The 20,907-nt window shown below is 35.9% G+C and overlaps 1 protein-coding gene across 1 annotated transcript; it reads left to right on the top strand.

Annotated features, from left to right (window-relative positions):
• Positions 1-3,757: 3,757 nt before the first annotated feature.
• Positions 3,758-19,676, top strand: LOC107759070 (protein ACCUMULATION AND REPLICATION OF CHLOROPLASTS 3, chloroplastic). The gene is made up of 16 exons (XM_016576939.2): positions 3,758-4,261; positions 4,924-4,982; positions 7,341-7,405; positions 8,993-9,127; positions 11,009-11,057; positions 11,387-11,499; positions 11,663-11,734; positions 13,156-13,266; positions 13,403-13,584; positions 15,050-15,307; positions 15,412-15,497; positions 15,677-16,077; positions 16,781-16,885; positions 17,195-17,332; positions 18,265-18,431; positions 19,158-19,676. The coding sequence occupies exons 1-16, from the start codon at positions 3,912-3,914 to the stop codon at positions 19,228-19,230; spliced, it is 2,364 nt and encodes a 787-aa protein (XP_016432425.1). The 5' UTR covers positions 3,758-3,911; the 3' UTR covers positions 19,231-19,676.
• Positions 19,677-20,907: the final 1,231 nt, after the last annotated feature.

The following is a 20,907-nucleotide window of genomic DNA, read 5'->3' as shown; positions in this document are numbered from 1 at the left end:
CCAAAAAGAAAAAATAAATGATCTCTATGAAAAGAGAAGGCAAGAAAGGAAAATAACAAAAAGAAAATGCCAAAAATAAAATAAAAAGGGAAATTGATGAAATCAAAAGGATGTAACTATCTCTAGTTTGAGCATCAAAGGAGAAAAAGAATGAAATGAACAATAAAGAGTGATGGCAAGTCTCTCTATCCCCCAAGAAGAAGAAATGTCTCTAAGGGTTGGTAAATGTGAGCCAAAAAATAAAAAAGTGGAGTGCTTAAGAAAGGGTGTAACGACTTATCTCATATGGTATCCTACCCCAATCCAAAACCCTTCATTACAACCCGAAAGAAGTCCTACTTGATTTTGAACCGAGTGAACTTACATTAGTGGAGATCTACATGAGGGGCAAGCCTATGGTACTTGAAGCCTTACTTGTGACGTTCATTCGTGAGAGAAGAGTGAATCCTTCATTACTATAGAACTTTACTGTTAATTCTTGAAGTGAGCATGGCAAATAGAAGGTAGAGGAGGAAGAATTTGAAGTCCACCATGATTTACATGATAGAACAAGAGTCCTTGACGAGTGAAGTTAATTCTTGAAGGTCAAATGTCACACTAAAGTTATATGCACATAACATATGTTTTGTCACCTTGTTGATAATGTATGAGTATTGTGGGTAATTGTTGGTCCCAACTTAGTATGAATGGCTTATAATTGACTCTTTAAAATGACCTTTAACTTAGAGGAGGTGGGAACTAATCTATTTGTTTGAGGACAAGCACATACTTAAGTTTGGGGGAGTTGATAAATGTGAATTTTAACCACTCATTAGTACCTTCTTCCTTTACTTTTAGTCCGAAAGTATTAATTTTTGTTCCCAAAACTAATGAAATTATGTGAATTACAGGCATGTTGGAGAATTGAAACTAAACGGAGAAATCTAACTCAAAAATGAGTATTCTAGCTCAAAAAGGCAAGAAGGAGAAATGTAGGCAGAAATGAGATTCACAGAAGTAATTCTGTGGCTGTAGGAGATTGTGCGGTCCGTAAAAACACATATGCAGCCGCAGAAAGAGACCTGAAGCCTCAGAGGAGTTTGAAGAAACGTGGTCCGCACACCAAATTGTGAGGCCGCAAAATATGGTCGAACTGACGAGATTTGAAACGTTCAGAGAAAGTGCAAAAAGACCAAGTGTAAAGCCTTATCAAAGTGCGGTCCGCAGTCAAAAAGTGAGGCCGCAGAGACTGAAGTGCAGTCGTAGATAGAATTGTGCAGCCATAGAATTCCTCCCAACCTGGGAAAAGAAGAAAAGCGCGGACCGCATATAGAATTATGCGGCCGCAGACCTCCCGAAGGGTATTTTTTTCAGCGAATTTCTGGGCACTATAAATAGATGGGAAATACTTTTTTAGGGCAAATTTTGTATTCTTAGCAGCTGTAGCGGTTATATTTTACCCTTTTGGAAAAGTAGTGACAAATATTGGTGAAGAATTATTAGTTTTATCAATTAATTATAGTTTATGATTTTAATTACTTTTTCTACTTTGTTTTCTTTGATTTCTAACATGAGTAGATAAATTTTATCTAGGGTTGTGACCCAACCCTAGTGTGTAAACCTTATAGGTTATTAATTTTAATACTTCTTTATGATTGGGTGTTTATTATTTAGCCTTGTTTATGTATTATTTCTAGAATACCTATTTGACTTAGTTCTTACTTGAGAAAGATGAACCTAATCTAAGAAAACTTGGCTAACAAGAAATTGAGCTAGTTAAAGTTTTGGCTAGTTTGATTAAAGGGTTTGAACTAGAGATAGAAAAAACCCGACTTGGACTCATATCAATTATTTGCATTGCTACCCATTGGACTTGAGAAAGCCAATTTGGACATAACCAATCTATAACCGAGAGGTATTGAGTGGGTACTCGAGAATTGAGAGTTATAATACACCCATATCTGCAAAACAAGCATTAACTTAGTTTACCCATTAGGTTTGCACCTGGGTGAAGGTTACACCCGTAGGCTTTTTCCCATTTGTTTAAAAATACCAAAAATAATTATTCTCTTTTTAGTTACTTTTAATTAGATTAATATCATAGTGTTAACTTGGATAACAATCACTCTTTATTTGAAACCGTAATTTAGTTGTTTCACATACTCTCTTCAAGTATCTACCTTAACACCTTTCATAAACTCCATGAGAAATTCGACCCCGACTCTAGTTGGGTATTATAATTACAACAATAATTTTCACACACTATTGAGTGCGGATTGGACGTGGATCAGTCCTCTCCTCTCCTCAAAATATCCATACCCCTCCCCATTCACCTTAATGCATATCATTATCATTTGAATAAATGAATTTGAAAATCTATACCTAACCAATGGCTTCTCTATAAAGTCCTAACTAACGATGTCATAGGCTTTCTTCAAATCAATTTTCACGAGGCACCTAGTTGTTGTCTTCCTGTTGTAGTACCTCATAAGATCATTACATATAAGAACATTGTGAATCAAAGATCTTCCCTCCGCAAAAGCAGCTTGTGGAGTGTGTCTTTATTTTAGGACTCTTATATTACATATATTGCTATAATATTTGTATATGCGTTTTATTAAATCATATAAGTATTTAGTATCATTTAATGACTATTCTACCGTTCAACATGGTATATGTAAGATAAGTTGCATAATGTTAATGTTCTTTTTATGTATTTATTTGAATTGAAGTGGTAATTTTTGAATCGATTTTAAACTTTTAAATATTATGACTTCTTGTATAGTTCAAATAAAGATGAGTATAATAAAAAAAACTTAGTGGATTTTAAAGTCTTAAAATTAGGAAAATAATTAAATGACTATTTTGTGTAGTGTGAAATCTATTTTAAAAGGCAAAAAAGGCGAACGATATTTTACTAAAGGCCTTCGTACTTTTATACGGTATAAATAGATTATAGAAAATAATAAGCATGAGTTAAGAAGGCCATTATCTTTGATTTTTTACTTTTTTTTTTTCAAACAAAGAGAAGGCCATTATCTTTGATGTAAATCTTATTGTTTAGTCCAATAAGTTTCAATATTTTCACTTTAGATAATTTATCCAGAATTTCGAACTAGTGTTACAAGCAACGCAAAGTAAATTTTTACTTTATCGGGTTTAACCTTTTAACAACAATCTCTAGTTGAGAGTCTCATTCCTTCTCTTAGTAGGTCCGAACTTCGTTGCCAACTTTATCTAGTAGAGGATCATATTAAGGGTCAAATGATTTTCTCTCTTCTTCCGGACTTCTATGAACATCAAAGGGTACATTGTCAAAAAGGAACTAATAGCCTGTTTAGCTAAACTTTTAAAATCATCTTATTTAAAAAGTGCTTTTCTCAAAAGTACTTATGTTGAGAAATAACTTGTGTTTGACTAATTAATTTGGAAATTTTTTTGAGCAATAATTAATATTTGGCCAACCTTTTAAAAAATACTTTTAAGTGTATTTTTCTCAAAAATACTTTTTAAAAAATACTTTTGGGGATAAACTACTTTTTTCTACTTCTCAAAAACTACTTCGGCTTCTACTCAAAGTACCCTTTTCCTTCTAAAAGATTGATCAAACAACTTAACTTTAGAACAAAGTATTTTGATTAAAAAGGAAGAAGCTCTTTTGGCCAAATAGGCTACAAAAGAGAAGGAAAAAAAGTCAAGTACCAAATGGTAGTAAAATAGAGTTAAAGGAGGATATTGCATTTATTAATAGTTTGGGGGCCTCCCTTCCCTCTTATTTGCATCTAGATTTTTTACAAGCTCCTTTCTCCCATTTCATGAAAAAAGAGAGTCGCATTTCTCCTCCCTGAACGGTGCAATGGTCTCACTGCTGCACCCGCAGGAAACCGTGCTATAAAGGTTAAATATTCTTCCTATCTCTCTCTGCTACTACTATGGACCTTCTCCTTCCCATTTCAGTGCGACTCTCTGCATTTTCACGCGGTTCCCTATGCGCTCTTTCTCCGACGAATTCTTTCAATTCTCGCTCTTTTCCACATCAGAGAATTAGAATCAAAGTGAAATGCAGCCCCGAGCCTATGCGAGCGGAAACCAACTCGAATTTCATCAGCAGAGACAGTCAAAAATGCGAAGGGAATCGTGAAAATGATATGCAGGGAGAAGGGTTAAAAAATGTGTGGGAAGAGACTGAGTTTGTGGAGGTATTTGGAATTGGCAGCAGGAAAGACGCTCTACTTGACTTCTGCTTGGCTTCACCTTGTCTTTCCTCGGCTTTAAGATTTTGGTATGCTTTCTGATTTTTTTTTTGTTTGGTGACTGTATTTTCGGGTTTATCATGTTAATTTGACTTGTATTAGTGATTGTGGTAGTAAATATTGAAATAATGGTTGAAAGGTTAGTTTGATGGAGAAATATCCAATCAAATTTTAAAAGTTGAATAATTTATTGAATTTTGATTCTTGAAACATAAATGTTTTGGCTCCTTGGTGTTATTTGCCACATGTATGCTATGATATATTTCATTTGTTAGATACCAAATTGAAGAGTTTTCTTGAATGGAGGATGCTCTTTTTTGCGGTGCAGCACTATCTTAGTACTTACCTATTTATTTCTCAAAAAAAGAGGACTTGGATAAGTAATGTTGCTGCCTTTTCCAATCATCCAGCCATTGTGCTGAATAATAAATTGTTGGAAAAATAACTGAAAATATTAACAATATTTATTATGAGCATATACTCGTGGAGCTTAAATCGTGGAATGCATTGTCCTAAGAAACTATTTTAGTAGTATGAAAGTTTCCCTAGGATGATTCTTATCTTCTGATGCTTCAATAATCTAATGCGTTGTCCTAGAATGTAATGCGTTGTCAAAGCTACTTGCAGAAACATAATCATGCAATATTAATTTCTGAAAATGTTACCGACATTCTTGTGATTGCATGTGCAGGAATATTCTCATGAAAGACTCAGAAAAGGTGCTATTACAAGAGAAATTGCCTACAGAAGGTGAAATGTTTTGTTTTCTTTCCTTTCTTTTTTCTCTTTCTTCTCCCTCTTTCCGTCTTTCATCTTCTTACAAAGTAGTAGTAACTATTTTCAGTCCTATTGGTTTAAAAGTTGAATGGGATTAGGTGGTAGTTTTCTGTCACAACGGTTCTTGTGTCTGAAAGAAGGAGATTACAAGTCACGACCCTACTGCTCCCGTCGAGTTATATAGTTGTTTTAAAACTTTACAGAACAGTTTCCAAAGTGGTTTATACAAGTCTTGCCTCAAAGTTTTGGGTTGGATGCTCAAGGTCTTCCACATGGTATTAGAACTAACTTCTAGTAAGCTCGTTTGCACACTTGTAAGTCTGAATTAAAGTCACATGTGAACCCAAATATGTGAACTCCAAAATCTCGTTATACGTGTTGGAATGTATTGAGTTATATAGTTGTCCCACATAGGTTGTTTAAGAGCTTCTAGAAGAGTTTATAAAGGTCTTAGGCGACCCTGCCTATTGTATTAAGGTTTTAGGTTGGATATTCATATACTTCTATAACTTTACTATTTAGGAATAGAGGTATCAAATGGGCGGGTTGGGCCAAAGTTGGACGGGTAAAATGGGTTGAATTAATGAATGCTATTTTCCAAAGGTAGTTTGGGTCAAGATGAGTCAAATAATGCAGTCAACCCATCCAAATTAACTTAACCTCGAGTTTTTTCCTCCTTTATTCTCCATTTTTTACTATACTTTATTTTAGTTGGTTTCTACTGGAAGATCTTATTCTCCTCAGAGTTAATAAATATCCCGTGCAATGAGAGAATTAACAGCTAAATGCATTTTTAAGTTGAATGCAACACAATTACAAAGTTACAAAGTATAGGTGCTTAAAGGTTCAGTCTACTTTTGATGGAAAGAAACTTCAGTCTACTTTTATAAAGTATAGGTGCTTACAGTCTTTGTACTGAAGGTGTAAGAGTAACATGCTGGAAAACACAGCTTTCTTTTGGAATCTTTGGAAGAGATGATGCTGTAACTGTGTATATGTGAACTTGGTCTCCCCCTTTGTACTGTTGTACTACCTTCTTGGTACTAAACATTAATATAATACCTTATAAAAAATAACAAATACATTTCATTTCGAGCAATTATTAGACCAATCTTTTGTCCAGCTTAAAGCTTCAGTTGTATCCATTAAAGCGTATCAGCTCTTAAAGTAGAAAAAGAAAGGAAAACCAAACATCAGGCAGCGATGACAAATTAACAGAAGCCCTGATTAATGGATGTTCACAACGGGAAAATCCTAGATTCCATCAAGTGCAAATCTGTATGGAGCATGGACCGCAAGTTACTTTGTTTCAAGTGACAATTTATGGACCACAAGTTAGTTTCACAGCCAAAATGTATTCCTGTCACTCTCAGGGTGGAAAAAGGCAGCATAGGACCCACCTTGGCTATAGCAGCAGCAACATGACACTGCTGAAGCAAGACGAGAAACAGAGATGTTCAGTTGGAAGACTTGGAACGCTGAATTCTTGTATCAACAATGGTTGATTTGGTCGTCCAACTTGACCCAAAATACCCCGTGTTTGAGACGGGTTGATTCGGGCATAGCCCAAAGTAACGGTGAATGGATCTTATATTTGTCCAACGTATTGAAACTTGGACGTTTGGGGTAGGTTACTATACAACAACAACAACAACAAATTCAGTGTGATCCCACAAATCGGGGTCTGGCAAGGGTAGTATGTACGCAGCCTTACCCCTACCTTGTGCAGGTTAAGAGGCTGTTTTCGCTAGAGGGTAGGTTACTATATTTAGGTGAAGAAGATCCTTGAATATAAAATAGACTTTCTGGATTGACCAACATTGCTTATTAGTTGGGCATCATTCAGTTAGCTTATCAATATTGATCAGTGTTTTCACTTGAAATTTCTTAATCCAGGAGAGTGATATAACACGTATACTCATCACTTAAGCTTTTGCATGCAAACTGGATGTTTTTTCCAGAAACCAACTAGCTGTGCATTCGTAAGTGTCATTTGCAGAAAGTAAGAAAAGAGATGCTGAATACTTTCTCTTATTGATTATGCTGAATAAACATTAGATGTTTATAGAGAATTTCCCACCAGTTAAGTTATAATATCCCACTAAACTAGGCCTAAGAGGATCTTCCTTATCTCAATAGATCTCTTTGTGATGAAATTAAATATACATGATAAGGGATCCATATGCAACTGTAAAATTCTTGGTATCTTTTAGGATGAATCAATCTCCTAGAGTGTCCAACTACTGATCTGTCAATCTTTATTATCTGTTGCCTCCTCTTCCATTCCATCTGTTGTGAACTTAAGCTTTTCTTCACTGTCGTGTTTTGCAGATGTTTCTTCAAGAATTATGGAAGTTCCATCAGCGATAAATTCATGTCCCAAAGCAGTTATACTTGTTTGTACATTCCTCAACTCTTCTGCCTAAGATCTTATTTTATTACCAGTGACCATTGAGTAAAGATACTACCTCATGTTAATCTTATGGAGAACATTGACTTGGATGGGTAACAGAGGGATGTGTTCCCTTGGTTTTCCGCTAAGGCAGTCATGAATAGAGGACAAGAGTCAGGGAATGCTGAGACAATCATGAATAAGATTGCAGACCAAAACTTTTACCTTATCAAAAAAAGAATAAGACTGCAGACCAAGGATAGCTCAGTCCTTAAATAATTTATGTGTATATATCTGCAGTTTAATATCTAGCACTTTTCCTGCTTCTTGTGAAAGTAACTTGAGCATCCTTATGGAGGGCTAAAGTATTGTCGTAATAGAATGGCCCTAGAGCAAAAAAACTATGATATGTGTTTGCTGAAAAGATTTTCTAGTTTAGAGTAGACTGCTTAGGCGTCAACATAAGGTTTCTTCATGTGAATGAATGTCTAAGAAATCATATCTGGAAGTTTGTTCAAAATTGAAGCAAATTAGAAACATAAGAGGTGAAAGAGAGAAGAGGTTGGAGAAAAATATATTAGGAATCTTCCCCTGAGTTCTTCCTCAACGTAAAGTTTTTCCAGCAGCTGCAACACAAGAAGCTTAGAACATGTTAATCAGAGTTAGCAGTGCCTTTTTAAAACTTATCTCCATAAGCAGAAACTGATCTTATATGCTTCACTGCACTTCCTCCTATCTTCATAAGTTAACAAGTGTCTTTCTAAACCTGCATGATTGTTGGTATAATTTATAACTGGTGTATTCAGCCTGATCAACCCTTCAATTTGAGTTGCTGACAAGCACTTGGATAAACTACTTGACTCCAAGTACCTGCCTACCTGTCACAAGCTACACAATGCTACTTTCAAACGACGTTTGAGCCAATAAGCTCCTACAGAGATGTAGTTGCTTTTTGAGGGTCTCTAGTAATACTGCATGTCTAGGGTCGAAACTTTCATAAGAAGAAAATTGGATTATTTCTACCTTAAGAGATACTTTCCTGAAGTTTTTGTGGCTGATGAGACACAGAAATCTGGTTTCCCTCTGATTTACCTTTGGTTTCAAGTAGAGAATGTTCATCAAATAGTTTGGTAGACAATTCAGATTTGAGTATATTTGAAATTTGTGAGAGTAATTTGAACTAAACCTTAGCAAAATAAGAACAGAAGAAGTTAGAATTGGCTTCAGTAATGATTATTGTCGAGTGAAACATTTGTCTGGAGTTAAAAATCTAAATGGGGGCTAAGCTCTTTTGGAAAACTATGCCCCTGCTAGCATAAAAGGAAAATGAAATTTTTGAAAAGATCCTTTGTTATCTGGCACTTTCTTTCCCTTCTCTGTTTTTCCCAATAATTTGTGATATTGCTTATTAGGATACGACATGAAGGAAATTCTTGTCATTGAACCGTATCTTTTTCATTGACTTGTCTTATTTGCTGAAGGTGCAAAAAGTACCTGTAAAAGAATCATTTGCTTTTCGACCATCTAATTTTCAGTTGCTTTCGCTATTTTGTTTGTATGTAGTTGCCAAATTTTCTTCTTGCTTCTTTAGGTGGCTAGTGCAGCTTATGGCACTGATCATGTCCCAGCACTTGATATTATAAGAAGATTAAAGTCCAGAAATGGACTAGTGATTGGCATCATTTTGAAGCCTTTCAGCTTTGAAGGACGAAGACGTTATAATGAGGTATTATACTTCTACTTTGGGAAACCATGCTGCTGAATAAATCTTCTGTTGGAAGGATATTAGGCAAAAAATACAACAAAAATAATTGAGGAAGGAAGCAGGAATCGTTTTTTCATTTTCTCATTGGTTGTAAAGAATTCAAGCCATTTGGCAATGTTTTGTAGACTAGGCAACATTGTGCTACTCTAAACTAATGAAGACTGCCAGGAAACACATTTTTTTATGTCATACCTGTCAAAACTTTGATAAACGTATAGGGAATGTTGGTTGTTTTATGTGGTCATGCATAAAAAAACTTGAAGGCATAAATGACATGGTGTACTATATAGTAGGTCATATGATATGGTAGTATAGAGTACGCAAGAGCATCTAAGGAGATAAGGTTTTTGGACCAACCAAACCATCTCTCTGGTCTCTAATACAGTCTAATTTTTAAGTATGTTCTGGATGAAGAGGATATACTTCGATCAGTGTTGAAGCTTATAGAGGAAGCTGAGAAAAACTTTTAAGAAGGGTTTGAGTAAATATGTGTTGTGTAAATGTACTACAATTGCCAAAGAAAAAAATCCTGTTAATAGTATGAGGTTGTTCTATAACAATGTTAAAGCGCCCAGTTTTCTATGAAGTGAAGATTCTAAACCCTAATCCTAAGCAACCTAGGACTTTATGCTTCCAAAAAAGAAATATTCAAAGGAATAAAATAAAATAAGTCCTTAACTAACATCTCCATCAACAACCAAGACAAAGATAAACTTAAATGGGGCAACAGTAGAGGGGGTTCCTATTCAGTCAAAGAAAGCTATCACAACATGAGCTCTAACAAAGCTTTGATTGACCAGTGGCCATGGAAAGTGGTCTGGAAGGTTAGTGGTTTCTGTTGGATAACACTACAGGGTGCTTGCCTAACTCAGGATAACCTTCTCAGAAGGGGTTTCCAACTTGCCAACAGATGCCATATGTGCCTTAGCAATCATGAAACAATCAATCACCTGTTCCTCTACTGTACAGTTGCAGCAAACATTTGGTCGATGTTTATTTCACTTTTTGGTCTACATTGGACTATGCCTCGGAATGTCAGGGATGCCTTTGTGAGCTGGAGCTCCTGGAAAGTTGAGAAGTCCATCAAGAGAATCTGGTCTATGGTTCCTGCTGTTATTTTGTGGTGCATATGGACAGAGAGGAATCAAAGATGCTTTGATGGCATTTCAACTGCCAGACACAAACTTAAGGCTAGATGTTTAGTTTTACTTTTTTGCTGGGTGAACCACACCCCTGTGTATAACCCTGACCTTTTCTTGGACTTTATCAGCTCCATAGTATTGTAATAGGTTTTTGTCCTTCCTAGGAGCTGATATCTCCTTTTCTTTTGTAATCATTGCATCTTCTGGATGCCTTTTAATTAATATACAACTTACTTCATTAAAATAAATAAAAAAAGTCCTTAACTAAAAAAAAAGAGAAGAAGAAAGAATTAGTAGGTTTATAATATAAGTTGAAAGGAAGGTAATCAAGGAAACCCTAGTTTTGGTTGAAGTGCTCGGGTGCGAATAAAACTTGCTATTGTGACTTCATGAGGAGTAGCTGATTCTATTTCTTATTCTTGTCCCCACCTCTGTGCTTAATGTATCATGCATTATGTTTTCTAATGTGGAGAATTGATCTAAGCTTTCTCATTGTCGTATTAATACAAGGTATAAGATCAAGTATATCATAGACGTGTCATCTTTATCAATAGTTATTTTCAAGATAGACCTACAAATGGATTTAGGCCTAGTTTATTGCATTTACTCTGTTTTTTTAATTCGAAATTGATTTTGTAACCCTTTTCAAAATGTTACCAGCTTTGTCTTCTACCAACATTTTTTTATCACCTATTTACAGGTCACGGATTTGATTGACAAACTTCAAAGGCATGCAACTGTCTGTATAGGTCGGTTAAACTTTGCCTATTACTACCTTAGATCTTACATATGCTGTTTGTTACTACAATACTCATCTATTAGAAATCTTAATGACCACATATCTACTGCAGCATTGCTGCCATTATGGGCTATTAAAAGCCTTTGCAGAAATTATCAGCTTTTCTATTAATTGTCCAGCTATTCTGGAAGCAATATTTAACATTTCCTCAATGCATGATATAATGTTTATGCAGATTCCTGAAGCTTTTTGAATCATCACATCTAAAAAAGAATATAAGATTGTCAGCGAGTCTGCCTAAGTTCCAGAGTTGTGATGTTTGTTTATTTGGACTTGCAGTTATTGACACTGATGGTCTCCTCAAGAAAGATCTATTAACTCTGGATGAGGCTTTGAAGACTTCATATAATGCTGTGCTGATGGCTGTTAATGCCATTCCAATTCTTGTGTCTGTAAGTTCTATTCCTTTTTTGATTAGTCTCACAAGTTATTTTTTCTCTCTTTTCTTTTCTTCTTTTTACTGCCATTCTGGCTCTTACTTTCTTAGTCCTTATACAACTTTTGATTGATGATTTATCTGATAGCTGTATGTTTTTGCACTTGCAACAATATCAGGACGACCACATAAAGCTTCTAGATGTGATAGATGGCGGTACCAAAGAACTGAGTGGTCCAGAGCTAATAAAAGTAAGAGTTATCAAATCTTATTTTACATAATTAATTTCTATTGCTGATAAAATAGATTCTACCTGGATTGTATTACCTCTTAGTAATGCATGATAAGTACAATAAGTTCCTATCCTTGGAAATCCGTGATCATATAGAACTGGTAAATTTCTCCCCTCCAGAGGCCACCAAAATTACACATTTTTGGTAACTTATAGATCAGAATATTTTTTATGCCCTTTCAACTTTCGAAAGGTTGAAGTTGCTCCTGTTTGTTAGTTCTTAGAAAAGGAGTCAGTCAAATCTAGGGGCAAAACTGCAGAATAGAATTGTTAAGTGTCCACATGGTGGATGAACTGGGCTATTGTTTCCTTATATGGTCTTGGACAATCCTCACCTCATGAGCTAGCTTTTGGGGTTGGGTTAGGCCCAAGGTCCATTTCTTACCATGGTATCGGGTCAAACTCTTGTGAGCCCTTTGCACAACCACTTTCGCTCGTCATGTCCTGTCGCTACGGTCTTATCTTTGTCACATCAGACCTGCTCTGGGTTTCTGTCTCTCAAATCAGCCTGTCGAGCCACTCCACTGAAATAGCTCTAGGCCCACTAATTAGCTTGTTGAACCTAATCTGTCTCCATCTATTTCAGGCCCACTCTGACTGAGCCTCCTCTTTCTCTACCCTAAAAATGCAAAAAAAAAAAAGATCTTCAATCTGAAAAGAGAAAAGACAATTTATTTTTAGTTCACGTGCAAACTCAATAACCTGGTTGCATGTGTGGGAAGGTTTTAGAGAATACACTTGTCCCTCATTGGTTGTGCAAGGGTATTTAAAGAGGTTTATATAGTCCTGGGCTATTCCACCCATTGCATTAAGATTTTGGGCTGGATGTTCAAATTCTTTCCCCTGGTATCAGAGGCAGGCCATTCCTATTCTTGGTATACCTAATATTGTAACCCTATGTTATATTATCCACGCGCCAGGTGTCCAGTCATAGATGTGGGGGATGTAAGTGTCCCGCATTGGTAGAAGAAATGGGTTGTTGTCTCCTTATATGGTCTTACGCAATCTTCACTTCATGAGCTAGCTTTAGGGTTGAGTCACTTCTTATCTAGGAGTTTAGACTTTAGATGAAAATCTTTTGAAAGAATGGAAAGCAAAGGAAGAAAAAGAAAAGAGAAGAAGTGGAGGAGGAACAGAAAGTAAGTTCATTCAGTTTATATTCAGGCAGATTGAGTTAAATCTTATTGGTGGGCAGAAGAAGAAATTAGTGGCTTTTGGAGTAATTTACACACTATAAAAAGCGGAGCATTTCAAACCAAAAGTTCTGTGAATTGGATTGCTCGCTCTCGGGCATTAAGCCACAAGACTGTTACGGAATTTTATACATTTTCTCTGGTTTTTCGTCTGCTCAAAATTGAAGGGTAGAGTGACTCTTTTCAGATTCTTGAAAGCTACAAAGAGGCAAAGACTGGATTTGGAACTGGCTACAATATCGAAACTTCGATTCTGCGAGCTGTGTATGACTGCCCCTTCCTTGGTCTGGGAGTAAAGGTAAGGAGAAATTTAACTACACTATTAGAATACTTTCTGTAAGCTATTATGATTTCACGTTCTCTACTTCTCTCTCTGTGGTCTTTTGACCTCTATTTGAGGCCTTCATCCTTTTTGCTTACTCGTTCTTTCTCAGGGCTCAAATGGTGTGATTATATGCATTATTGCAAGTTCAGGTGTTGTAAACTCCAGCAATGTGCATAGCATCTTGCACACGTTTCGTCAAACTACTGGATGTAACGGAGACATTGTGATTTCCATTGTCCAGGAACCCAATATGGAGCCAAATTTAATAGTAACTACTTTAGTTACATGTGGGTAAGTTGTCTTAACAAATGGAGCCAATTTTTATTCTTATATGTTTGTTAGAGTAGGTTTAGTTGTTTTATGAGTTCTAACGTGTCTAGGGCCTTTTTGGATGGGTTGTTCATACCAGTCTGAAGCCTTGGCCTAGTGGAAGACTTTAAAGCAAATAAGCATTTACTCAACCACCACACTCAAGGAAGACTAGTACCCTTTGAATAGATCCTTTTGTACTTTGCTTTCAGCGCTTTAATGAATTGATCTCCTTATTATCCCTATAGCCCCCCCCCCCCCCCCCAAGTTTACGTGGGTCAACATAGGTTGGGTCAGTTTAGGATAAACATGGGTCATAGCCTAACATGCTGCAGTCAAAACCATTATTTATTAGTTTGTTCCATCTTCTATAGTTTGTCTAATAAGCAATCCAAGAAAATTTTGTGTTTCTTATAGAGGAGTGTGTTTTCCCTATTCTCTATAGATCTGACCTACCATAGCTGCTTGTTGGCATGATATGCTGAAGACTACCAGAAAGGCATTGTACAAGGAACGTCACTGTACCATCTTTGTTTCCTGAAACTGACTGATGTTCTATTTCCTGCTTGAAGTCTGACAGTTATGTGGAACTCTTCCTACCATTTCGCAATGTATCTTAATAATGCAACTCCATAAAGCATCTTAATCCTGTTGGTACTCCATTCACCCTGTTAGACTTAATATTTGTTAGTGATAACCTTTCTCCACAAGCCTCCATTTGCCTACTAGAGCTCTATTGAAAATAGTCCCTTCCCCTGCCTTGTTTCTTCACCTCCTGCCGATAAGAAATGTGGCTTTTCTTTGTCTTATATGAAAATGTTTTTGCATAGAGCCCTATTTATAAAATAGGGAGCTACTTAGAACTTTTGAACAACTAGGATTCTAGCTCTAAATGAAAGATAAGACTATCTCAACTAAAAGAATGGTATGAAATAGTGATAATAGGTCTTTTTGATTCAGTACTCTATGCATTAAGATAAGTGTAATGTACAGTCTTTTATCAACTACCAATGCATGCAGATGCTGTAATTCTTAGAACAAGATATCCTAGTAACTCGGGCCCAATAAGTAAGCTTGGTTGCGCTGCTCATTATAGAATGAGATCAACTGATTAAAGGAAAATATGTATTTGGATATTTCCAGCTAGGTGTTACTTCTCCTATATACTGAGAGGATTCCTTTCTACATTTTGTACAATTTAGTGACTAGTCAGTGAATATTTGGTGTCTGCTTTCGTTCATGATCAGAGAAATGTATCCTCTTTCTTTTTATTTTCTTGAGTTTTCTTGTATACTGTCTTTCTTTCACATGGCTTCTTTGTTTGTTGCCACATTCGTTCACTTCTTAAGATGTTATGGCGACGGTTCGCTAAAGAGTTCAACCTGTTCTATTTTCTAATTTGTACAACTTTCTGAAATCCTGATTCTTGAGTACTTATGATTCTTAGGTACGCTGAACAGGAATCTTCCAAAAAAAGTAACTTATTCTCTAGACTGGCACAACATATTCCTTTCATTTTTAATATCCTTAAGAAGCCAGATCCACCACCTCAAACTACCAAAGAAAGAGAAATTGATGAGAGTCCAGAAATTTCTGATACGGCAGAATTTGTTTCTGTGGATAATGCGCGTAAGGATGAGTCAGTTTATTTTGGGGAACTGCTGGCATTATTTCGCACTGATAGTGAAGGAACATCTTCTTTGAGGTCTTCCTCTATTCTTTTTAGACTATCTAAGTTCACCTATGATGAATTCATTCTCAGACGGGACATATGCTGCTCTTACTTAGAGAAATTTCTTTGCTTGGCAGAGATTATGATAATGTTTCTGATGAAAGGAAGATTGAACTGTCAAACTTTGACCCTTGTTCATCCACGGATGATGTTGGTACTGAAGGTACATAGTTATTTTTGCTTAGGTTCACTCAGTTTTTCATACAGTAGCGTCTAGACATGACTTCATGCAATGACCTTCATCACTTGCAATAAGATTAAAGTGGACAAAATATATTAGAAGAGCATATCAAAGTTATGAGCCTATAATGGAATAGTGCCTGATCGAAATGGATTTTACAGAACCTCTTGTTTTTAAAAGAGAGCTGCTCACCAGATGGAATCTGAGGCCAGGAAATGACACTTCAGAAGGCTTAGCTACAGAAGGGACCGAGAATATAGAAGCCAATGACATGGTTGACAATACCAGCACCTACAAACTTCCGGTTGGCGTAAAGCAGAAAGAACAGTTGCAAACTAGTCCAGGTTCCTCAAACTCAAGAAATTATACAGGGAGGAAATCTGAAGAAAGCAAAATAGCTCAGTCTAGAGATGTTTCAAGTTTATCTCAGGATGCAATGGATGAAGAATACAGCAAAATTATGGCAGATGTTTACAACTCTAACCCTTCCTTGACTGAAAGAAACTATGCGAGTGTTCCAAAAAAGAAAGGAGTTCTCTCTTCTCGGGCGGCCTCTATGCTGGTAAATAGCCTAAAATTTAGTGCTGGACATAATGATCAAATTTAATTTTATCGTAAGGAAAACTTTATCAATTTAATTATAAGTTGTTTTTAGTGTCTAGATTGCACAAACTTCTGTCTACGTTATAGTTTTCTATCAATTGATTCTGTTTCTTTAAATTTGATAACTTTGGCTTTAGGTAGTGTTATACTTGCTAGTGGAGCTGTTGGATTTTTTCACTATCTTACAGATCTATGTGCTACAGATATTTTAAGAATGAGAAATGATGAATACTATTTCTAATAGTGAGGAAAATGAAAGGTGTTGTGTCAACTTTTGCTGGTGATCATTTACAATGCAAATTCATGAACTGGTGATGGACCTTAATACAAGTAGAAATCAAGAAAGGAAATGTAGATGTTAACACTGGGTCCTACTAATTTTCCTTCATGCAATCGTAGTCAGTTGTGGTCCCATGATTACATTGAGTAGATTTGAATTTCTGCTTTGGTGTTTTTACATAGTTGAAGCCGTTGTAAGACATGGCACCAGAGCCTTTTCCTCCTCTCTCCACCTCAAATTTATCCGTGTCTGGACGAAGCTAGACATCAGAGTATCTTGGTTGATTATATGACGAAGAACTTAAGTGGGAGAGTTTTGATGGAAAGTTAAATTTAGTTTTTATTTGTTCTATGGTTTTAAGTTGTGCTATCATCATACTCAGGAAGCCGAACGAGATTCAAAAAAGAAGTGGATTCCCGTAGTCGAAATGAAATACAGGGGAGGTATATACAGAGGTCGGATTGAAGGAGGACTTCCCGAAGGAAAGGTACTTTGATTTAACTGTTGAGATTCAGAAGACCTGTTTCCTGTGCTACTTTTTTAAACTTTTTATTTAGCCCCAAAAAGAAGATACTGTTAACTATTGGAGTGTCAAAAGGATTTCTTTGACCATAGTTTTATTAAACATCTTTTTAGATACTTTATTTATGATATATAGTACTTTTATGTACTTTCTCGATATGAATTTTATTTCCAAAAACTCAAGAAACCGAAATCCGAACTCAGATAGATGATTATAGTTTTTATTTTCTATATTTGTGTTTGTCTGGATGAAAGTGAGTTTCGAATTCTACAGGGCTGCTTGTCTCTTGGAGATGGAAGCAAATACGATGGTATGTGGCGCTACGGAAAGAAGTCAGGGTTGGGTACATTTTACTTCAATAATGGTGATATTTATCGGGGGTCATGGAGAGATGATCTCATGCACGGAAAGGTACCAATATTCCTTCATTGAGCTCTGATGGTTATGTACAAATTTATTATACAAATACTAGTGTGGCGGGCACTTCTGCCGCACGCTATCAACTTCTTGTTCTTTGTTTCCTTAAGTTTCTGAAAGTTATGACATTTCAACACACCATGGATGCAAGTTCGGCACCTTTTCCAAATATACAAACGAGCACGCGAAGTGGCTTCCTTGGACTGTTTGAAAAAAAAAAAAAAAAGAGGAACCTGAGAGCTTTTGAGGAGTTTGAAAACTCATTTTGTAGATTTTAGAAGAGCATGTTGGTTTTTTGTGAACTTTTGGAGTACGTAGGAGATTCCGATTGGTTTAGACTACTGCGTGCTATCTTATGGGGATCACTTGAGATTCTCCACCTTTTGTATACTGGTTGTATACAGGATTAGTTCCATTTACATCAAGAATTTATTACTTCATCAAAAAACAAACCAGCCGCCATCCAGATTATTCTCACCTTTTGTTTTTCAATAGTCAACTCACTTAAACTGATAACAATCTTTTTCCAAGAGTTGTTTAATATTTTGAATAAATACTTTGAATTTGTGGTATCTTTCATGTAACTTCTTTATCTGTTTATATGAGTTTTAAATGAAAAATTATCCGTGATCATTTTCATCATGAGAATTGGTCAAGTTGATTCTCAACAAGTGAAGGGACAACAACTTTGGACAGGAGGGAGTATCACTTATCTCCCTTGGAGCGATCTCAATTTAAAAGAAAATATACATTCCAGACCACAACGCTTTATTTAGTGATTTTCGAATTAAAGTGTTTAGATGCCACTGGTGTATGAATATTTCTTTGAGAAGCAGGTTTTGCACAGTTTTCTATCTCAGAAGAAAATTCGAACCGTTTTAGCTGTCATTTTCTAAACGAATAACAGTTTCTGTAACTATATATAGGGGTGGTTTTACTTTCATACTGGGGATCGATGGTTTGTGAACTTTTGGAAGGGAAAGGCTAATGGAGAAGGACGTTTCTATTCAAAGCTTGGTGATGTTTTCTTTGGCCACTTTAAAGATGGATGGCGCCATGGCCGTTTTCTTTGTATCAACATTGACGGGACGAGGTATGTGTGTTCAGTTTTACAAAATTTTCTACTTTGGGTATCATTTTTATACCTTAAAATACCAATGGCTGAACTGGAATGTAAAGTTGCATTAATGCTGAGATACTGTGCGAATACCCATTCAGTTCATACATGAAGTAGCGTGCTGAGGAATAGACTCTTGCCTCTCATTTTTAGTTTCTTTTTGGTGCACCTATGAAGTTCCAATTTGCATAGGAGATTGGGTACTGTTCGTGGAGAATCATATTATGTTGTAGATTCTCTAAGTTTTGGGATATTGTTCGTATGCGGTATATTTTACCATTATTGATAAAACTACTTACTGTACAAATAAATGAAGATTGATGCATGTTATCATTTAAATTATACTTGTCTGGATGCGTTATTTTCCTTGAAAGAAAATTGTGATGGTGCTTAGAAGAACTAAATTTGGCATGGAGATAACATAAGCTTTCCAGGATGTCATGAAAAAAAATACTTGATCTAGTCTATGATAAATGTTAATACTCAGGTTCTTTTGCACTTTCACCCTAAATATTTCGATGCATGTTTATATTTGCCTTAAGCTCCTCGTGACTTAAAAATTTTGAACTCATATTTGACTAATCTTTTAATCTTACTGGCTATGTTGTTGTTGTTTCTTAATGTTACTTATTTCTGGGCTCATCTATGATGCTTACACATGTACACTTTTTATGTTATTAACGGAATCTTCATGCTCTGCAGGAATACTGAAGTATGGGATGAAGGCCTTCTACAAAGCCGAAAGAATTTGGATTCTGACACTGGAACAGGATAGAGTCTGTCTGGCATAATTTTAAAAATATGCTATCCTTCAGTCATTCTGGTGCGTTCGCAAGAAACAAATGCAGAAGAATATCAACCGAGGGCTGGTGTCTGTAAGAAGAGTTGTCTTCAACCAGCTCCACTGCTCATAGCGCCTATCACTACTGTTGTATGAACACTCTTTAAGCATTTGTTTGTTCTTTGTCTGTACTAGTGGAATCGAAATTGAATCTCCAATTGTACACAGATCTTGTATATTCTGTAAATATAGAATTTTAAGTTTTTCTTTTTCTTTTGAAGGGCATTGCCTCTTGTAGCTTTTCTTGCGGAGCCTTGTATATTTTGGACTTAATAGCTTGTCAACCATGTATTATGAGCTTGATTTGAGTTCTGGATTGGAAGTAGCTTTTCCACAAGGTCTCCGGGACTACAAAACTGTCCTGTGAATCACTTTTTTAACTATACTCTTACCTAATTCTTGCTTTACTTTGTTGTTTCATTTTTTAAGTATTAATCATAAGAACAGAACTCCCATCTGTTGCATTGTAATGTACTAGAATTGCTAAACAAAATTAAGAAGAAGAGAAGCAGGAACTCTTTTATTAATCTCGTGTAAGAATTGAATTACAACATTGATTCCTGTCTACTCCATGAATGACCTGAAAGAAGAAGAAATGGGGAGGTTAGAGACGAAGAGAGAGGAGAAATCAGTTAGGAAGTTTTAACTGAGAGGAATTTCTTGAGCTTGGCTTGAGGGGAAGTGCACAGTTAGCCACTAATAAGACATGTATTTACTTTTAAGTCACTATTTAAAATGTCTTTAGTCTTTAGCCACTGCTTTAATAAACTTTACCCGTCCGGATGAAAATACTCTTCTGCTCATAAAGTTCAGGACCAAGTGTCTTTAACTTATGAGCTTGTTACTGTAAGTTCAAGACTATCTGCCCTTAATTTATGAGCTTGTAAGTCTAAGTTTAGGACTACTTGTCCTTAACTTTTGAACTTGTAACTCTAAATTCAGGACTACATGTCCTTAACTTTTGAACTTGGAACTCGAAGTTCAGGACTACATGTCCTTAATTTTTGTGCTTGTAACTCTAAGTTAAGGACTACATGTCCTTAATTTCTGTGCTTGTACTCTAAGTTAAGGACCAAGTGTCCTTAATTTTTGAACTTCCAACTCTAAGTTCAGGACCAAGTGTCCTTAACTTATAAGCTTGTTATTGTAAGTTCAGGACTAGCTGTCCTTAATTTATGAGCTTGTAAGTCTAAGTTGAGGACTACCTGTCTTTAGTTTTTGAGCTTGTAACTCTAAGTTCAGGACTACATGTCCTTAACTTTTGAACTTGTAACTCTAAGTTCAGGACTACCTGCCCTTAATTTCTGTGCTTGTAACTCTAAGTTAAGTACTACATGTCCTTAATTTCTGTGCTCGTAACTATAAGTTAAGGACCGAATCCTTTCAACAACACATGCATTAACAAGAATTAGAAACCCAATTCAGCATTGAATCCATACATAAAATTGAAGGCAAAAACCGAATAAAGGTGGCAATCACACGAAACAAGACAAAGCTGACCCTCGTTAGAAAAACAACAAGATATCATTTTTCATCTTCGTAACTGTTCAAAGCCATCAAATTCACAAGAATCAAAAACCCAATTCAGCATTTTTATCACAAACAACATAT

Source organism: Nicotiana tabacum, chromosome 9 (assembly GCF_000715075.1).
Source record: "Nicotiana tabacum cultivar K326 chromosome 9, ASM71507v2, whole genome shotgun sequence".
In the NCBI taxonomy this organism is placed as follows: domain Eukaryota; kingdom Viridiplantae; phylum Streptophyta; class Magnoliopsida; order Solanales; family Solanaceae; genus Nicotiana; species Nicotiana tabacum.
Note: the sequence above shows the minus strand (reverse complement) of the source record. Positions and strands in the feature narration are given on the sequence as shown.

What these genes read in the sequence shown, in the direction of transcription:
- LOC107759070 (XM_016576939.2), top strand. Translation starts at nt 3,912, where the DNA reads ATGGACCTTCTCCTTCCCATTTCAGTGCGACTCTCTGCATTTTCACGC. An exon ending in GACGAAGACGTTATAATGAG is followed by an intron (nt 9,128 to 11,008) that starts GTATTATACTTC and finishes ACCTATTTACAG; the next exon opens with GTCACGGATTTGATTGACAA. An exon ending in ATCAACATTGACGGGACGAG is followed by an intron (nt 18,432 to 19,157) that starts GTATGTGTGTTC and finishes CATGCTCTGCAG; the next exon opens with GAATACTGAAGTATGGGATG.